The sequence below is a fragment of the Oncorhynchus mykiss genome, chromosome 17 (assembly GCF_057628025.1).
Source record: "Oncorhynchus mykiss isolate SJ-2025 chromosome 17, ASM5762802v1, whole genome shotgun sequence".
NCBI lineage: Eukaryota > Metazoa > Chordata > Actinopteri > Salmoniformes > Salmonidae > Oncorhynchus > Oncorhynchus mykiss.
In genome coordinates this window covers 2,555,475-2,576,277 of record NC_143038.1, presented here as the reverse complement: position 1 = coordinate 2,576,277, position 20,803 = coordinate 2,555,475, and the positions used below count along the sequence as shown (strand labels likewise).

The following is a 20,803-nucleotide window of genomic DNA, read 5'->3' as shown; positions in this document are numbered from 1 at the left end:
CCAACAAGAAAACAAAAGGGAGTTGGGGGCTCGCTCACTTTTAATGAAGAGATAAGTTAAGCGGAAAGATATTGGACCTGACAGATCTGTAATCAACAGATTACTTATACAGGACCGTATTACACAATGGAGAAGAGGGGAGCAGGGAAAGAGGAAAAAGGGGACCACCCGCCCTTCTTTCTCTCTTTCCCTCTCTCTCTCTCCATAGTTCAGCTGTTAAAGCTCCAACCAGTACAATCAACAATCACTGAGTGACCATTCAATGCCACTCTCTCCAGCTCCAAGCTCCCCATCAACACAGTTTCCCTGTCTGGAATGCTCTTGTCATCACTCTGAGAGAAACTGTACAACCATCATGGCTCCAGAGATCAATCTGAGCTGATCTGTCAAACTGCGGTTTAGGAAACACTCGCCAATCGAACGCAGTAAGTTACTGTACTGTCTATTTGTGTTTCCTAGCTTGGGAAGCTTGTCTGTTTTTGCTTTAGCCAACTCCTCTCTTGTGTTCATTCATTGCCATGAAGAGTTGGCTAAGGAACTCTTAAAGTCCTAGGTCCAGGCGATGTGTTGTCTAGACCTTTTGGGGGAAGGGACAGGTTGAGATGCATGTGAAATATTATGGTCAATCAGATTGGTATGACCAATAGTGTCATTCATGTTCATACATTATTGTGAAGCATTATTATTGTGAAGCATTCCATTTTGTCTTCTAAATATTTGATTGTGTTTATTTTTGGCACCACTTATGTTAATGACTCAAAGATGGAGGCGTGGAGTCAAAGGATTATATGGGTAAAAATGGCTGTGGTATTATTGTTATAGGTAGCCTAAGTCATGCTATGCCTCCTGTCCCTATTTCTCCGTAAAGCTGGTAAAAGAAGCCCCATTTATAAAAGGGCATGTTGTGACAACACATGTTGTCTGGCATCTTCTTGTTGGCACAACATATATCTCCTGTACTGTTTGTATTTACTTCATCTGTCTTAGCAAGAAAAGGTTGGGTGGTTCTCAGATCTGTTTGTAGTCTTGCCAAATCATATGGCATCTCAACACAGTTTCCCTATATGGAATGTTATTTTCATGACTCAGAGAGAAACTGTACAGCCATTATGGCTCCAAAGAGGAATCTGGGCGGATCTGTTAAACTGTGGTTAAGGAAAAGCTCACCAATCAAATGCATTAAGTTACTGTACTTTCTATTTGTGTTTCCTAGCCTGGTAATATAGTCTGTTTGTTCTTCAGTCAACTCCTCTGTGTGTTCATTGCCATGTTGTTGGCTACAGAACATAGTCTAGCACCAGGCTATGTGTTGTCTACACGTTTGGGTGAAGGGACGGGTTGAGATACATGTGAAAGACTATAGTGAATCAGATTGGTGTGTATGACCAGCCTCACTCATGTTCACACAGTACACTATTGTGGACCATTATTTAGATCAACTTAAGTGACGACAAAACTGTAACCATAATATTTTGTCACTTATGTTAATGCCTCAAAGGTGTGGAGTCAACAAAGGATTATATGGGTTTAGAATTAACAAAGCGGACGGACGGTGACTTCTTGATTGACTTGGTCATGGTTTCATAGATTGACTGGAGGAGTTTTCTAAAATTTAATTTAGGTATTTTTCCTCTTCCCTAAAAGTACACAACTTTCCCTTTTCATGGAATTGGGTCAGAAAATGGATGTCATTGTGCGTCTATGAACCAATGAATATGTTAGGGTAATGTACAGGAATTGCTATCCAGACCTCTAAATACCACTAAGAAATTCCCATGTTGAATGACTCCTTTGTCTTCTTTATTGAACCTCTTCCTTGCAACATAAGATTACTGAATTTCCTGGACAATTGGCAATAAAGTATCGGACTGTAACATATAACAAAGGATGACTTTCATTCTGTCCTGTAGACCTATCATTCATTCGTTGTCCCTTGTCCTACATAGCTGTACTATAGTGTGGTGGTTAAGGGCTCTCTCTACTCTCCCCTTGTCAGGTGAGAACCTTGATGACTCTACTACCTGTGGATGAGGATGCGTTCTACACTATCTCTCTGTGGAGGGGAGGGCAGAGGCCTGAGAGCCCGGGTAGGCAGGATGAAGAGACTGCTGTGCCTTCGACACACCCACCGTGTGGATGTCCTGACGGACATGGAGCCGGGGCTCTGGCTGAGGCGCTTCCAGCTGCTGGACACAGAGGTCACTGAGGTGAGTTGGTGGAAAGGTGATGTTTGACCTTTCGTTATAGCTAAGGGCCAAAGAGAGTGGAGTGGGTTGCATTGCGTGTCAATGCGTAGAGGATTAAACGTCTGTCTGACTCAGTATTGTGTAAAGTACCTATCAAATGGTAATGTATTCATTTAGGAGGTTAGATTTGGTGGCATGGTGTTTTCCCCCTTCCAGTTAGGTAAAGAGTTGCTTGAGTCTGAATGTGTAGAGGCTGAAGGGTTTTGTCTGACTGATACCCTATATAGTTATTGTGCATACACATTTGAGCAGTCAGTTAGATTGGTAGCTCCGTTAAAACCATATAAATGTCAGGTATTAGACCTACAGGGAATTGGCAAGTGAAACCAGTGAGTGGGAGCCTCCTGAATATGACATGAAAACACTTTTCTTGTGTCAGAATATCCAGTTGCCTTACTTTTGGAAGCTTCCGCTTACCAGGATTGATTTATAAGAGCCTGACATCTCCAGTGACGTCAGTTGCAGAGCTAGGGTTGAGATTTATAGGTGCCAGCTTTACTGTCTAGGTTCGGTTACTGCGTAAATGGTAAGAGGGAGGGGTCATCACTGTGCTGTATAACAGCTGTCATGTTGTACCTCGGTGTGAGGTGGTTTTACGTCAGAACAGATGTGGTTCTCATGTATGCTGCTGCTTTTGTTTCCTTTTTCTTCAGTAGTTTGTGTTGTTGAACACAGTAGCTATTTTGACCCTGAGGAGGAAGGAAGTCCACCAGGAAGTGTGTCTGTCACTTCTGAAGCGTGTTGGTTTTAACACGCCTCTTCTGATAAGGGCTATCATTTGGACATATCCCACAGTTGTAAACCGTATTTCATACCAACAAAAATATTGTTCCAAAAAGACAGTTTACTCATGTCGTCGATTATACAAAATCGAGATGAATTTGTTTTGAAGTCATCTAATCGGACAATTGTTGTGCGTTGTTGTGAATTCACTGTGTCTCATTAACGTTAATTATTCACCCTGCCCCCTCTGCTACCCCCTCTCATTCTCTTTGTGCCTCTGGACTGGCAGTGTGGCATTGGATGGCCATGGTTCAGATATTCAGATGAGGAGGGGGGGGGGGGGGGACTCATTAAGCAACAGTTACCCATTCTCTCCTTTTGAAACCCAATGTTTGCTAATGAGGGGGGTTTATAATAGAAACTGCCATTGATCAAACGCCATCTGCTGAGCTAGAGATGGTTGACACTTTATCATTGGGCGGTCAAGGCGCTTTCTCATTGGGACAATTTAGGGGTAAAAGTAGATTAGACTACAGTGACAATTTTATAATCAAATGTGAGTAGTGAAAGGTTGGGAAGTCGATCCCTGGCCGAGTCATACCAAAGACTGTAAAAACGGGACCCGATGCGTCTCGAGTGGTACTCAGAATTAAGGAGATATGTTGGGGGTAAGGCCCTGCAATAGACTAGTGTCCTGCCCGGGGGGGGGGGGGGGGACTTGTACATTAAGCTGCCTCACGCTACAGAAACAGGCGATAGGATCCTGCTATATGAGCTGTTAGCTCTGGCTTGCACAAGCCAAGGCTATAAGAACATTGGGACTAAAGAGCTACTGTTCAGCTCAACAGAAACCCTACATGTTTCTACATGTGATAAATATGGTCTGCTTCTAAGTCATTTTGGAACTTTCAGCCAGCCAGTAGAACAGGACAGCAACAGGTGACACTCGCTTGGAACACTCAATAGGAACAAAACAGACTAGTTTTCCTGTGGAATTTCCAACCATGCCATACCTCTTACAGACACCATGGGTTGAGAGCAGTCCTGAGAACTGTCCCGACTGGATTTTAGAATAGTGGCAGTAAGGTATGAAGGAGATACCAGGAGCAGTCACCTGAGAAGCACATTACATGCCCATGGTTCTTGCCTGAAGAATTCTCAGACTTGTGATGGTTTAAGAATTCCCAAAACACTAATAGCAAAAAGCTCATACTGTGCCTAGATAATAGAAAGTGGATTAATGCATTTAAGGAAAAAATGCTAATGTTCCCTTTATGGCAATAGTAGGCCTACAGTAACCAGACATCGTCTATACCTACTAAGATGGTGCAAATGTTTGTTTATTACATTGTTTTAAATTATTTTAATTTACCTAAATAATCAGAAAAAAACATTACAAGTGTGAAAGTTGTGAAGGACATGACCTGTTACCGTCAGTTTGTGACACTGCGATCACCAAATATGTTCACGTAAAAGCGCGTGGTAACAAGATTCCCGCCCTGCCCTCACCTGCTAGTACAGCCTCTGCTCTCGCGCTCAGGTGCAATTAGTCACTGCGACTTTGAACAGAAACCGGCTGTCGCACAGCTCACAGCGAAGCTCACACAGACAGGCTGTGTAGCGGTTAGGCTATCGAGTTTGACGCCTGCTTAGAAGTATATTAATCTATCAATGTCGTTTGAGTTGATACAGTATATAAAATATACTCTATTATACGCAATTCAGAATTGTTCTTTTGGTCGGATCAGCGACATCCCATGTAATTTGCGGAACTGGGCTACTGGCCATCCAATACTTATTTCGGTTACTCACGGATTACTTCATTGGAATATCGGTATCTACCAGCAGCAAACAGAAGAAATGGCTCCCTAAACTACTGGAAACTTTAACTTCTTTCATCAACTAAAACGACTGGGAATATGGGGAAATGGCGTTTGTCAATGGTATTAGTTTTTACCTTTATTCATTGCTTACTGTACTTCTTCTGAAATGTCTCTGTTCTTTTTAGGCTACTTGGTCTACTTTTGTCGCATGCAATCAATTAATTACACAGCCTTTTATCCTGTGAGATTTTAATATTTAAAAAAAATAATAGCCTAAAATAATGAAACCATAATATTTCAAATAATGAATACCTTTACTGACACAGCAAAGAGTAAAACGTATTATTATAGGAACATATTGTGATTTTTCTTGCTAATATCATTTTGTTTTCCATATAGTGTAATCACAACTTTAACTCAATATTGTCTTCAAGATTTAATATTTTGGTTGTCATTTTTTTATTCTTTTGAAGGTGCATTTGTGTGTGTGTGTTCACCCACCAGACAGGGACAGAACATTGAGGGTGCCTATTGGTCCAGATCAGTGTACCATGGAGAGTTATCAACAAAACTTGCATGTCTGGCATATGGAGGACACAGATATGGAGGGCACAGTAAATAGTGGCTCTTGTTCTCATTCCCTCTGCAGCCAGCCAGACTCCATTAGGTGTTGTATAATGACAACAAACAGTCATTTGGAACCTGTCAATGTTCTTTACGACAGACTATGGATATCGACAGGCTTTTAGTGGCTGTGAATAGCATCAACCAGAGACAGAGATAGGGAGAGTTTGGACGTTGCCATCTATATGACTCACATCCAATATGTCTGACCGTGTGGAAACTTCCTTGTTTCCTCATCCTCTATTTATGGCTTGATTCTCCTTTGTGTGTCAGTAGGATACTAGCTAGAATCTTCACCCTAGAAGTTATTATATGGAATTCATGGGATCTCCAGTGACTGAGAACATCTAGATGTTACTGAAATGTGTTACTCCGTTTTTTGTTACCGACTTGAACAGAACACAGCGATACTGAGAGGTACTGTAGTGCTCTCCAGTGCATGGGTAGGCAGGCCTCATGGATACAGTGAGTTCTGCTTTGCCTAAAAGCTACAGGTCTAGGTAGGGTCTTCTGTCTACCCACCCAGTCGGGTCAAAGTCTAGGGCCTACAGAGCTGGTAGCGCCACACCCTACCCACTCTACACTCTGCCCTATCAGTGAAACTGAAACTTCATCCTCTGGTTACATTGTGAGGGTATAACCTCTGTCTAGTCTATGGGATCTTGGGCTAATATGGGCTATGTGGGTCTCCTTCTGTATGTCAGGAAGTGTCTGGCTGTGTGTCAAATGGCACCCTATTCACTATATAGTACACTACTTTTGACCAAGGCCCATAGGGAATAGGCTGCCATTTGGCATGTACCCTCTGTGTGAAATGGTGTTTGGTTGGTTTTTACACCATACATTGGCGACTTCTTCAAAAGTGAAGGAAATGCCATATTGTTTTTTTGCAATTGTATTTTTTTGACCATTTTAATAGCACAATTGAACTACTTTTGACCAAGGCCCATAGGGAATAGGCTGCCATTTGGCATGTACCCTCTGTGTGAAATGGTGTTTGAATGCAATGCATTTAGGCTGCCATTTGGCATGTACCCTCTGTGTGAAATGGTGTTTGAATGCAATGCATTTAAGAAACGTTGAGAACTTAAACGTATTTCCATTGTGGTTCTCTTTGATGGAGAATATTATCTTTACTTTGCTCTGGGTGATGGAATGTGAGTTGATGTAGTATAGCTTGAGTGGAGGGTGCAACGATGTTGCACATGTCTTGCTGAAAACGTTCCACATTTTAGACATACAGGTCTATAACTAGCAATTATACATTTCAAAATGTATAATGTGCTCTCATACCAGTCAGATGGGATATAATCATACAGTATAGTAAAAACATGTCTAGCTGAAAACATGCAACACATTGACATTTATGTCCCTATACATTGTGAATGTATAATATCTATTTAATGATGTCACATACCTGTTGCTGTACAGGCATTCAGTCTAATAGCAGGTACCTCTGCAGCATTTACATTTGCATAGATGGATGTCTAGCTAAAAATGTGCCACACGTTTTACATTTGGTCCCTTAACATTGCACAGCTCACAATCAATGTTTAAAAAGCTCTCATACCAACTGCTAGACAGACTAATTGATGCCTCTGCAGTGCCTGCGTAGATTGAACTGAGAATTCTATGTTTGAAAGCAGCGTCTGTGGAACGGTGCTATTGACGTAGCTGTGCTTAACCTTCTCACTTAAACTGCTCATTTCCTGAATGCTTTGAATGTGGCTGGTGGTGTTTGTGTCACAAAGCATGAGGAAAATGTAGGCCGCTTCACTGCAGTTGAAGTTGAACGTCTGTGAATTTAGTAGAACTGGCAAACCCATTTTGATTAATTCTGTGTGTTATGGCACTTTTGGCTAATGCCAACAACCCTTAATGTGCAATTACTATTCTAGTCTATTGAAGTCTCACCTCCACTCCCTTTGTCTCCCACCAGGACCCAGTGCAGGAGTGGGGGGAGGAGGTGGAAGAGGGGGCCGTGTTCGGCATAACGCTATGTAGGGAGCCTGTGCTCCCCAGCCCCTCCACCCAGGTCCCCTCAGAGCCTCTCACTATGTCCCCGTCGACTCCATCAGCTTTCAACTTCATCCAGTACCACACAGTGAAGGTAAAAGCACTTTGAGAGAATGAATGATCAGAGAGAGATGTGGAGAAGGAAAGACTGGGGATAGACAAAGGACAAGAGAGGCTGAGAAAGGGAAAGATCTAGGGAGAGGGAGAAAAGCACTTTGCGACAACTGCTAATGTAAAAAGTTCATTATGAATAAAGTGGATTTGTATTTGATTGAAGGTGCGTCGGTTGAAAGCGGGGACCCTGGAGCGCCTGATAACCCACCTGCTGGACTCAGAACACCAGGAATCTGACTACGTCAGAGTGTTTCTGTCCACCTACAGAACCTTCACCACCTCCAACACACTCATAGAACTGCTCTTCCAGAGGTGAGACACAGAATAGAATTTCATGGTGGTTCTTGTTTTTTGTTATTCAGAGCAACATACATTTAACACAAATGTAATTCAGTATGTGGCACTGTGCTGTTGCTCTTCCAGAGGTGAGATGGTTACAGAGATTATATGATGCTATGTTACTTCTGAATGTTTTGTGATATGATAGTGTATTTAGCAGACACTTACTGTTAAGATAACTTTTAAATGCATGTGTTTTTTGTAAGTGGGAAAAGTCATTGAAAGCAGTTGACTAAAGTCATCTTGTGAAGTAAACCCTTGAGTCTTGCCTGGAGTCCTTGGCCTAGATAGGACCCATACAAAATGACCTGAATTCTTATCAGACTAATAACCTCTGACTAATCTCTGAGGCTGCACTTTGGTTGCACCTCTTTCAACAATATTTGGAAGGCATCTGGCATGATGTAGGACTACCAGTCTAATGTTGTAAGTCTTTCCTAGTTTGAATAATTCAGTTTCACCCCATACATATTTGTGTGACGTCGTGGGAGGCGACAGTCACTCAGTTATGAGTTTGCCTAACCGGTTCCTAATTACCTACCACATGACGGGTCCAACAAGAATGTCTAAAGACTCCTTTTTAAAAATGCTGCCTCATAGGTTATTAATAATATTTTATGCAAAATAAATAAAAAGGTTTTCCAGATATCATAGTTTGAGTATTCCTGGAACTCCTGCTTATTCCCTCATGATATCCAGGAATTCTCTAACTGGAATTTCTGGAAAATCTGGGAACCTTATTCTGTGATAGCTCAGAAAAGTTAAATACTATGTTATCGACTAGTAAGACCCTTAACCAGTACAGTAGTTAGCTTTTTACTGGAGTTTAATGCTATCTGCTTTGACCTATGACATTTAGAACCCTAGAGATAATGATTAATTGGTTGTTAAGCTGTCATCATAATTTCTGCAGCGCTGGTAGCAACAGGCTACCTTATGAAACTGATGTCACCATATGCTAGCCCCAGGGCACATGGATTGTAATTGACAGCAATGGGCTTTCCGCCGAAGGTCAGGTCTCTGTAGTTTATATGTTAGTAAAGGGCTACTCTTGCTTGTCAGATTCATGGTGTGGGAGGAGAGTAGCAGAGGGCCAACTATTTCTTTGACAAAGACCATGTTGGTCAAAACATTGCTTTGTACCCCTAAATCCCTTGTAGGAGCAGTAACCATTGAGCAAACATTCAGGTTTTTTCTAAGTACTGCATGTCTCTCTTTCCATAGGGATGATATGATTGCCAACCTGGACAACACAGTCTGCCCAAGGAGGTATGAGGAACTTCACTCTCTCAACTACTTCTACAATGTCTTCTTACCATAAAACGCCCTTGATATTAATCACCCCCCCCCCCCTCCTCCAGCACCCTGGTGCCCCTGATCAGAACCTGGCTAGAGGAACACAGGGAGGACTTCAGGGAACCCCCTCGGCACCCCTCCCTGAGGCTGCTCTGTTTCCACCTCCGCCACCGCCTCGCCTTCCGTCGCCTCGCACAAACAGCTGAGACGCTGCTCAAGAAGCTCCAGGAAGAAGGTTGGTAGCATTCAGTAAGGCAAACCGTAGAAAAATGTTTTTCAACAGAAATCAAACTCTGGGTTTTTATTGGACAAATGTAGGTAGAACACGCTGTTTCAAGTTTTTATCCTTGCCCCTTTCTCTCACAAGCAAAAAACGTCATCCTACCTCACCAGCAGAAGTCTTACAAGTTGTGATTATGCTTATTTTTTGCTTATTTTCTTCCTAGATCGCATTTGTCTGCATCAGTCTGCACCAATAGATAATGGTGATTGTCAGCAGAAAGAGGAGGGGTCAGGAGAGGAAGTACCGAAGGAGGCGACTGGAGACTTTATGGACTTCCCTGTCATTGAAGTGGCAAAGCAACTGACACGATTGGACGCTGTAAGTGTTAATCATCTTTATGACCCAACCCTTTCTGTTCAATCACTCTGCATGAATGACAAATCTTAGTGTATTTCCCTCCTTTCTATAGGACCTCTTCATCAAGGTGGTCCCGTTCCAGTGCCTGGGCTGTGTCTGGTCTCAGCGGGACAAGAAGGAGAACCGCAACGTGGCGCCCACCGTCCGTGCCACCATCGCCCAGTTCAACGCTGTCACCAACCGGGTCATCACCTCCCTGCTGTGCTCCTCGTCAACGTCTCCGATCTCTGTCTCCTCCTCAACCCTGAGTCCATCTACGGCCCCTAGCTCCCCTCTACTCCCCCACACCAGCCCTACCCTCAGGGCCAGGGTGCTAGAGCGGTGGATCGCCATAGCACAGGTCAGCAAGCCCAGATGGTATACATAGAACATATACATATCTACATTTTAAGATCTTTAGAGACATGTTTAGCTTTTTTTTTTAAAATGTAGATATTTAGGAAAGCAACAGAAACTGTTTCTTAAGTGGCTAAATGTAGGCATTGTGTTCGGTCCTGTCCTCTGTAGGAGTGCAGAACGCTGAAGAACTTCTCCTCTCTGAGAGCCATCCTGTCAGCCCTGCAGTCCAACGCTGTGTACCGCCTCAAGAAGACCTGGGCTGCCGTCAACAGGTAAGATATGCAGAGGCACGGTAGCAGGTTTATATTTTCTCAGCCAGTGATTCTGAGGGTAAGTTCTCAGACCCAGATTTACTCTACTTCTGAACTGAACCACTTGGATATTCTTCTTTGAGCGGAAAGCAACCCTGAATATGGTGGCTGAGATGCATACTGCACATTTCTGAAAACTGACAATACATTTTATTTTAGGGATTGTATGGCCTGTTTTGACCAGCTGTGTGAGACGTTCCCAGATGAGAACTGTTTTCTGACCAGCAGAGAGATCCTGGTGGAGGTAAGAACCACAGTATAGAACCAAAGAATGGTAGTGGTTAGAGCGTTGGGCCAGTTACCGAAAGGTCGCTGGATCGAATCCCCGAGCTGACAAGGTAAAAAAAAAATCTGTTCTGAACATGGCAGTTAATCCACTGTTCCCGGGTAGGCCGTCATTGTAAATAAGAATTTGTTGTTAACTGACTTGCCTAGTTAAATGAAGGTTCAATTGAAAAAAAAAATAAACACAGAAGGGCACCACAACCGTAGAGTTCAACAGTAAGAACACCACTTAAAAATACATTTTCCACCTGAGTAGCAACATTTACTGTTCTGTTCCATAAGCATTTTTTTTTCATTTACATTTTAGTAATTTAGCAGATGCACTTATCCGGAGCAATTAGGGTTAAGTGACATCCTCAAGGGCATATTGACAGATTTTTCACCTAGTCCGCTCAGGGATCCGAACCAGCGACCTTCCAGTTATTGGCCCAACCCTCTTAACTTCTAGGCTACCTGCCACCAACTAAAAGACTGATATGGGTGTTAATACAGTATAATGATAGGGCTGTTATCATATCGGAAGTGTACACTTCAGCACAAAAGAGCCATTGTACTTTATACTTTGGCCACACAATCAAATAGGGTCAGTCATATCCGATAGCACTGTCTATCATATTATATTCACTTTTACTTGTTGGCTTTGTAAACGGCCCACATCTAAGGTGGCGTATTCAATATGACTGCCAGTGTCGGGCTGGGCACATTGAGTCACACTGCTTTGACTGAACCCACACATGCCTCCGGGTAAAGCTAGCAACACCGATTACCAGGCGGAGGTGACTTGGTATGTGTTGATTCCAGAGGAGGCTGGTGAGGGGAGGATGGCTCATAATGGATGGAATGGATTTAATGGAATGGTATTAAGCACATGGAAAACCAGGTGTTTGATACAATTCCATTAATTCCGTTCCAGCCATTACTATTAACCCGTCCTCCCATTTCAAGTACCACCAGCCACCACTGGCTGCTTATCTAAAGAAGGGTGTGTGCTTGGGTTTTATAGGTGATTCAATGCTCAATCTCAGCCTTATCATGACGGGGGACAACCAATCAGACACCACACCCAATAATAACAAGAACTAAGTAGTTCTAATTTAATTAACTTAACTATGCACTGGCTCTGATTTCCCCACCCATCTCAAACTCTATGTACTTGTTTAAGCCCAAAACAAGTAGATGCAGGTAGTGTGACCGTGAATAATGCACACTATTTCAAGCACTCTCATGTGTAGGAACCTTTAGAGGACTTTATTGATTCTTGGCTAATGGTTGGCAATTGAATGAATGCTTTTCCGTGCCCATTTTATACCAAGCCTAATGTGACTGTTGTTTTTGCTGTTCTTTAGGATGGCAGCCAGCCGGATGACAACGTCACCCCCAAGTCACCCCAGCTGTGCCCCATATCTAAACAGATGGTAAGACTACTTCCTGCCCGTGCTTTTGGTGTTCTAACATGATTTGTACTAAAATTATAGAACTTTTGTCTGAGCACCTACAGTATATTGTATGAACAGCTAGCATGCTGATAATATTCAGTTACTGTCCACAACAATCGTGCAAATCCATTCAAATCTGCCGACATTATGTAGCTTCCTTATTCTTTGACTTTGGACCACAGAGCACGAGATACGTGGAGAAGACTAAAATAATACTGTTAGCTCAGCAAACAAGTCTCTTCCTAATGCTTTAGAGCGAAAAGAGGAAGTGAGGTAGGAATACCCCTTAATGGTCCTGACCCGTCCTAGTTTCGACTTCTCTGAAACAAGTTACATGCAGCCTCTGTCTGTGATACTGGATGCTTCCTGAATGGCACCCTATTTTCTATATAGTGCAATACTTTCTGGTCAAAAGTAGTGCACTATTTAGGGAATAGGGTGCCATTTGGGTTCCACAGTAATTCCATAATATAGATCTCTCTCCGTTCCAACCTTCCTCCTTTTAATTTCCATCCTCTCTTCCAGTGGAAACTTTTAGTCAGCTCAAATCACAACACTTGCCTTTTGCACACTTTAATGACACTTGAATTTACATTGTACAAAGTTAACTTAACTTAGACCCTTTTTAGTCATTGTGGATCATCATCAGGTCAATGTTATATAAAGGTTAGGTGATGCTTTCTGTATAAACACGATCGCTGTGAACTGTTTTATGACGTACCATCCCATTGTCGTTCACACAATATAAACTGTTTACATTGTTTAGAACGTGCCCCAATGGCTCCTTATTTAGTGCACTTCTTTTGACCAAGGCTCTGGTGAAAAATGAGTGCACTAGGCAGGAATAGGGTGCCATTTGGGACAAATGTATAATACAGGATAGGCTGCTGTATGACGTAGTGTCTTATCGTCCCTCAAACAGAGCCCTAACAGTGGTGTAGTCCCCTACCTGGGCACCTACCTGACAGTCCTCACCATGCTGGATACTGCACTCACAGACACAGTAGAGGTGAGATCACAATTCTAATATCTAACCCAATGTATTCAATACGAGTGTGGCTTTGTGATGTGGCCTTCCTAGACCTTTTGGTGGTCAGAACATCCCAACTTCTCACTCCTATTTATGACCCACTTTCCTTGTCTATTATTTGTCTGCATTTACAATGGTCTGGTATGTGAGCTCATTTCAATCCTATTTGTATTTTAATTCACAGGGTCGCCTCATTAACTTTGAGAAACGTAGACGGGTAAGTGTCACCCCCTAGTGGTTTTTAAAAGAAATGCAACCAATCTCAGTAACCATACAGTGCTGTGTGTGTGGGCTGTATCATGACATTCTCTCCCTCTATCAGGAGTTTGAGATCCTGTCTCAGATTGGCCAGCTGCAGGCGTTCTGCTCCTGCTACAGCCTCCCGGTAGACCAGACCATCTCAGCCTGGCTGCAGAACCACACCATGCTCAATGACCAGGAGAGTTATGAGCTGTCCCGTGCTCTGGAGCATCCGGTCGACCCTTGTCCAAACTCGCCCTCTTCCTGGAGCCAGCGCCTGCTCAACAAGAAGCTCCCCTCGTAAGTCTGGCCTTCCTATGGCCAAAATGTCAAGAATCCTTTCTCACATAATTTATTATTTACCCTGTGCCACTCTCTACCCAAATACAATACTCTACTGTGTTGTAGCTAGGCTGGGTACCAGTCTTTTTCTAGCTAACATTCCACTCCTGTCATCTCTTTGTCTTCAGCCAATGACAGGAGTATATTTAGTGATTTAATGGGGATACTAATAAATACAGAATACACTCCTGTCATTGGCCAAAGACTATGTTAGGAATATACTTTATCTATTGAGAGAAAAGAAGTAGCAAGAGTCCTGCAGGTATTCCCAAACAACTGCAGGTGCTCTTGGAGGGGAATAGTCATTTCAAAAGCTAAAGGAAAAATGATATCCACAAATGGTTAAGTGTTGGTAAAGAAAATCAGTCCAGGCACTCATGTGGGTTTGAAAGTTAAAAAGCCTTTGTGTGGGCTACAGCATTATTAAAACACACCAGCGTGTCTTGGCTAATGCCTTCATCGGGGTGTCTGTCTATACCTCATCTCTATTGAACATGTGAGTGTTTTTGAGGTATTTGTGAGCACTTTAATTAACTCTTTCCTTTTTCATGTGTGTGTCGGTTGCTGTCGGGCACTGATGTCTCCAGCAGAAAGACCCATTCAGACCAGCTCAGTGTGTCGTCATCAGGCTCCAGTGGTTCAGAGATGGAGGATCTGTCCTCATCACAGCCCTCGCCCCTCAGAGTCAAACTCAAGGTAGATAACCATGTTCAGGATTCAATCAGATCTGGGTTCAAATATTTGATTTCTTTCAAATATTTTTTTGCGTTTTGATTGAGCCTGCCTGGAGAGCCTTTTGGGTGGGGTTTGCACTTTGGGGAGTATTCCAATGTGGTTCCAATGTGCCAGGCAAGCTCAATAAAGCACAGCTAAAGTACTCTTTGAATCCAGGTCTGAAGTTCTATGTTGACCTTGTTTACGTATAACAGCTATTAGCCAGTTAGCATGGAGCATTTATTATGCCTCCTCTCTCCCAGTCTCTGTCAGGCTCCCTCCACAACGTGTCTGAAGGCCTCTCCTCCAACACCACCTCCCCCACTCCCTCCGACGCCTCCTGCAGCTCCTCCCAGCCCGACCTCTCCTACTCCTCTATGGCCATGAGCCCTGACTGCTCTTCCTCCTCCTCCTGTTGCTCCTCCTCCTCTCCTCCGTGCTCTAAGCCCGTCTATAACAAGCAGGTAGCCGACTCCTGCATCGTGAGGGTGAGCGTGGAGTGCGGCAACAACGGCAATGTCTATAAGAGCATTCTGGTGAGTGAACTCTAACAAATACTCCCTTAAAGTGCCCCAATGTAGATCTCTCTCTTCACTGCTTAGGGATGGTAGTTGATTTTCTAGATTGTAGTAATAATAATAATTGGGATTTCCACCTCCTATAAGAGTGTACACTTGAAGCAGCTTATAAGTCCAGTGTGTTCTGCTAACCTTGTCTCTCTGTTCCTCTTGTCCAGCTGACCAGTCAGGACCACACTCCTCAGGTGATCCAGAGGGCCCTGGACAAACACAACCTGGAGAACATGAGCTGTACAGACTTCAGCCTCACACAGCTGCTGTCCCAGGACAAAGGTGAGCGCAGTCAGAGTAGGAAAGAAGCTTACTCTCCCTTGTCTCCTTTCTTCCTCTGCACTTTTAAACTACATGTTGTATTGTGTTCACCTCTGTTGTTGATCAGTACAGATAAAGGAGAGGAGACGAGGAAAAGAAGCCACCATAGACAATGGAGATACACCCCAAATGTGCATGGCACTCAATATAATCCCCATACTGATCTATATATTCCCTTCCTCTCCCACCAGAACTCCAGATCCCTGACAAGGCCAACGTGTTCTACGCCATGGCCACCTCAGCCAACTATGACTTTGTCCTCCGCCAGCGCTGGAGGAGCCATAGCAGATGCCTGGGCACTTCTTCTAGCCCCGGGGCCCAGGCCAGGGGATGCCATACCAAGTAGACGGCACCACAGCTCCACCTCTAGTCTGGAGGGAGAACTACAGCAATAGAAAAGGGTGGAAGTGGAATTGTGCCCCACTGGAACCATGGCGTAGTCACTGTAACTGAGCTAGCTGCTGATGCTTGGTAGAAATGCGCATTTAAGCCTTTCATTGGCCACAGCCTGAGAACTTGCATTGTGAACACCATTATGAAGCTTCTGCACCAGGACGTGGTTGACTCATCATTGGAAAGGAGATTATTTTGATACTCATGGATTCAAGGATGGGAATAGATGCATTCCAGGAGGTTCCATATTGAAGGATGGAAAACCAAGAGAGATAAATATGCCAAGAGGTGCTGTTTTGAGGGGATAAGTATGTGGAAGATGGAGTACTCAGAGATTGAAACTGAACAGGTGAATTGAAGTGACGCAAGCAGACATTTTGTGGCCTTATATCCACTTCGGTGGATTGAAGCCATCTGGATGTCAATGGAAGAAATGAGAAATCAACCACAACCATTTTTATTTTCTACACAAGACTAACATCAGCTAATGTCAACAAATATGCTATGGCACTTTAGACCAGTGTATCGAACCAGCACTGCATGTCATTAATTTAGCTCCGAACAGCAAAGACTATTATCAACACAAGTGACTATGCATCTACTTATTTGTGGAGAAAAGGAACCTGGAGGCAGGAAATCTCCCTTTCTACTCTAAATAGGTGTGTTATCTTCCAACATAAAGGGCATGCAGGTCATTGACCCTGGGTCGATGGAAGTGTCCAACATGATTGAGGGGGGTGTGTAGGTCTCACATAATGATGCAGTCCTTATGGGCTGAGGGGATGACCATTCACATGGTCCACACCCCTGGGTACGCGGTTCTAACATTTCAGAAAGTGAGGAAGGAAAGGTACATTTAAAGTGTTGAAGCAGGATGTGTTCCATAGGCTTTAGATATACGTGTGTATGTATATATATATATATATACACACACACACACACACACACACACACACACACACAGACCGAGACAGAAATAATTAACAACGGTAGATATGATAGTGTTATTAGCAATATGAATATAGACCAGATCGTTTCAGAAATGATTCTCAATGCTATGTTGCATTTCAGTGTTTCAGCTTTGAGCGAGGGATTTTTTTTTATTTTACAAATTATAAGGTGATATTTGTTTGTAATTTGAATTGTTCAATGGAGTGCCTGGTAAATGTACAGTATGTTTAATGTCTTAACTATAATGGGATGATGGCACTTTAAGTCTCTTATCAGACCGTTTGTTTTGAATGTCAAATGAAGGATATAAACAGTGTACAGAACATTAATGACTCACACTGACCAGGTGAAAGATATAATCCCTGATGTCACCTCTTAAATCCACTTCAATCAATGGAGATGAAGCTTCATGGATTTTTAAGCCTTGGATTTTCTATGTGTCACAGGGTAAATGGCAAGACAAGATTTAAATGCCTTTCAACAGGATATGGTAGTAGATTGCAGGCACACCGGTTTGTGTGTGTCAAGAACTGCAACACTGCTGGGTTTTTCACGCTCAACAGTTTCTTGTGTGTATCAAGAATTGTCCACCAACCAACTTGACATAACTGTGGGAAGCATTGGAGTCATGGGCCAGCATCCCTGTGGAATGCTATTGGCCCCTTGTAGAGTCCATGCCCCAATAAATTTAGGCTGTTTTGAGGGGAAAGGAGGTGGTGCAACTCAATATTAGGAGGGTGTTCTTACTGTTTTGTACACTGTGTTTTTCTATACGTGACTACAGGCTTTCTGAAGAAATGCAGAAAAAGAGAGAGGAGGAGGGAGAGGGTTTCCCCCAAACAATGTCTGATAACAAACCCCTAACCCCCCCCCCCCCCCCTCGTGGTTAAAGGCCCATTTGATTTCAGTGGGGATGAGAATGACTATTGAATGTGGATGTTGAAAGACACAGAATGTGATGGTGTTATTTATGGTGAATTCATTAGCCGGTGTGAGGGCAGTGGGTGGTTGGTGAATGTGGGTATTGCTGATAGTGTTGTGAGGTGTAGAACTGTTTACAAGTCAGATGGGGAGACAACAGAGAACAAGCATGAATTGACCTTTTGTGCTGCTTAAGATTTAGCTGAAATCCCTATCAGTGTTTTACTCAGAGTCATTTGTCATTTGTACATTTTACTAAACTTGTGAGGACCAGAAGTCCTTACTAGAATAGTAAACCAACAACTTCAGAGAAGTGAGGACGTTTGGCCGGTCCTCACTTATAAAAAGGCTATTTTAGGGTTGGGGTTAGGGAAAATAGGGTTAGGGAAAATAGGATTTTGAATGGGAATCATTGTTGGTCCCCAAAACATCCTCACGAGTTTAGTAAGACATAGTTGGGTGTTTTAATTCAAGCACTTTTCTTTCAATGTCACTTTGTTTTAAACTATGGGATATTAATTAATAAAGATTTAATATACTCAACTCATGTTGACTTTGCATTATATCTTACGCACTAGTCACCTAGTCCATGCTATTTGTCACCTAGTCCATGCAAAAAATGTAGCTTTATTTTTCATGATTGAGGTCCGTATTGCCACCGTTCTGGGACTATAAATAGGGAGGGACTGGTTAAAACAAAAGCGTCCCTTAGACCTATGCAGGTGAGCATTTCTGTACCTGAAGTTTGTAGAGTCTGTGTGGTGTCGTTGCTATGCTGTGTCTGAGAACCATTTGGAGAACCATGCTGTTTGAAGAAATGTCTTGGGTGTGGAAAGGTAATTCCACTGTTTACTTTGATTGTTAGTGTTTTTGTTTGAGTTTGACAGACTATTGCATTATTTATTGCTTTATCAATTAAAATACCTTACTGTCACTGCAGTAGTATCTTTGAAGTTTATTCTGTTTTATAGAGATGTGATTTTGAACCTGTCCTCCATTGAAATGTGGTGGCTGACTTTGAGCATTGAATAAATAATGTATGACATTTAATATGGGCTATGCTCTTTCTCGCCACATGGTGGCACTACAGTCTGAGTGGAACTATGAAACCGATAGAGCCGGCCGGGGTGAAGTATTTGACAAAGATCCAAATGGATATTGAAAAGTATCGGTGTAGTAAAACACCCACCCCTCGCAAACCATGCTATCCAAACATGTTTACATACCTTTTGTTGGCAATTCCACACAGTTGTCCATGTCTTATGTATGTTCATATGATACTAGGGATCGAAGCCCGACTGAGTTCGCCCACATTTTTGTATTTTTAGTCTTGAATCGCGTCCAGTATTTCCCCCGTTCTGGGTCCGGTTGTTGAGTAGGGAGGGGTGATAGGAGACTGTTCTGACGATCTGCTGACTCCAGTCTGTATTTCAACCACTAGTGGGCAGAAGCGCTTTATGAAGTCTATTGGAGACAAAGAACAATGAAGAGAATGTAAGACTGTTCCAAATCCATTTCAACACCACTGGAATGTACATACACTGAGTTCACAAAACATTAAGAACCTGCTCTCAGAACAGCCGCGGTTCATTGGGGCATGGACTCTACAAGGTGTTGAACGCATTGTCAAGTTTGCTGGAGGTCCTTTGGGTGGTGGACCATTCTTAATACACACGGGAAACTGTTGAGTGTGAAATCCATCAGCGTTGCAGTTCTTGACACAAACCAGTGCGCCTGGCACCTGCTACCATACCCCGTTCAAAGGCACGTCCATCTTTTGTCTTGCTCTTTCTGAATGGCACACACACACACAATCAATTTCTCAACTGTCTCGAGGCTTAAAAATCCTTCTTTAACCTGTATCCTCCCCTTCACCTACACTGATTTGAAGTGGATCTAACAAGTGACATCAATATGGGATCTTAGCCTTTACCTGGACAGTCTGTCGTGGAAAGAGCAGGTGTTTTTAATGTTTTGTGCACATGAAACTATAAATCTTGAAATGTGCACCATTCACAGCCTTATTGTGCTGCCTAAACAAACATCAACAGACAGGCACACCACAACCCCATGAGGGAATGTGAAGTGCACTGTGATCTAACCACTTTGTACAGCACTGGCTGTTCTTTTTAATTGTAGGACAGAGGACAGACTGAAACAGGGCGAGTCTGGATTTAACTAATGTTTTCTAAAATGGCCTACGGCAAGCACAGCCTTGGCATTAAAATGACCAATACACGATGTGAAAGTGATATTTTCCTACCACATCATCCTTCCGGTTGCTGTCCCCTAATCTTTTGAATGGCTTTGATTATATCAAATTCAGGACAAATCTGTAATTTAATAAAAAAACATTTGTGGCTGGATGAATTTACATCTGCCAGATGCCTTTTATGAAGTTTTGCCACCGAAGTCTATTTCGCAACGTTTTTGCACATTGAATACAATTCAAAAAGCATAGAAAAGTTCAAAAACGACAAGGCTACTAACTTTCATACCGTATTCACAAAGAAGCCGAAAGCCTAGTCAGTCAGTTGACGTCAATGTTCCATAATTGAAATAACATCATAACACATCCTCAACGATAAGCTGAAGGCCATGGAGGAAGGAGAAAGAACGACACCCGTCTCAGCCACTCTCCCTCCCCCTCCTCCACTCTGACCTTCTCATCATGGATACCAAACAGAGGTCAGAGGTCAAAGTGACAGATGCTCATGTGAGCCCCTTATAGATAGAAACAAACCAAATGACCGTCCGTCAGGGCCGAGACATCACACGCCTCTTCTAAGTATCCACCCCAAATAAGGAAATAAGGGCCTCCCTTCCCCCCTGTGACCGCTGTCTGGCGACCGCAGCATTCCAAAGGTCATGATCCTGTCTAGCACATTCCTTGTGTGAGGGGGGGTGGTGGTGGTCCTTCTTGGTGGTGGTCGATGTTGTGGTCTTCACAGGTCCTCATTACCATGAACCAGGCCTCCATTTTAACCTCTGAATGCTCATCGTGTGTGTGTGGATGTAGGTCAGGTTTAGGGTTGGGGTTGTGTGTGGATGTAAAACATGGGTTTAGGGTTGAGGTTGGGGTTGTGTATGGATGTAAAACATTGGTTTAGGTCAGGGTTAGGGTTGGGGT

At 43.1% G+C, this 20,803-nt stretch overlaps 1 protein-coding gene across 4 annotated transcripts; it reads left to right on the top strand.

Annotated features, from left to right (window-relative positions):
• Positions 1-278: 278 nt before the first annotated feature.
• On the top strand, positions 279-18,607 carry LOC110487281 (ral guanine nucleotide dissociation stimulator-like 1). Of its 4 annotated transcripts, none has more exons than XM_036949333.2 (18): positions 279-425; positions 1,997-2,207; positions 7,356-7,526; positions 7,710-7,858; positions 9,110-9,154; positions 9,247-9,416; positions 9,628-9,782; positions 9,874-10,161; positions 10,329-10,432; positions 10,631-10,715; positions 12,103-12,171; positions 13,115-13,201; positions 13,407-13,439; positions 13,545-13,762; positions 14,395-14,500; positions 14,782-15,054; positions 15,255-15,369; positions 15,600-18,607. In XM_036949333.2, the coding sequence occupies exons 2-18, from the start codon at positions 2,028-2,030 to the stop codon at positions 15,752-15,754; spliced, it is 2,403 nt and encodes an 800-aa protein (XP_036805228.1). In that variant the 5' UTR covers positions 279-425; positions 1,997-2,027; the 3' UTR covers positions 15,755-18,607. The 4 variants fall into 4 exon arrangements, with proteins under 4 accessions (XP_036805228.1, XP_036805227.1, XP_090060599.1 ...); XM_036949332.2 differs by having other exon boundaries at positions 14,392-14,500; XM_090204473.1 differs by lacking the exons at positions 279-425; positions 1,997-2,207 and adding an exon at positions 4,518-4,912.
• The last annotated feature ends 2,196 nt before the right edge of the window (positions 18,608-20,803 follow it).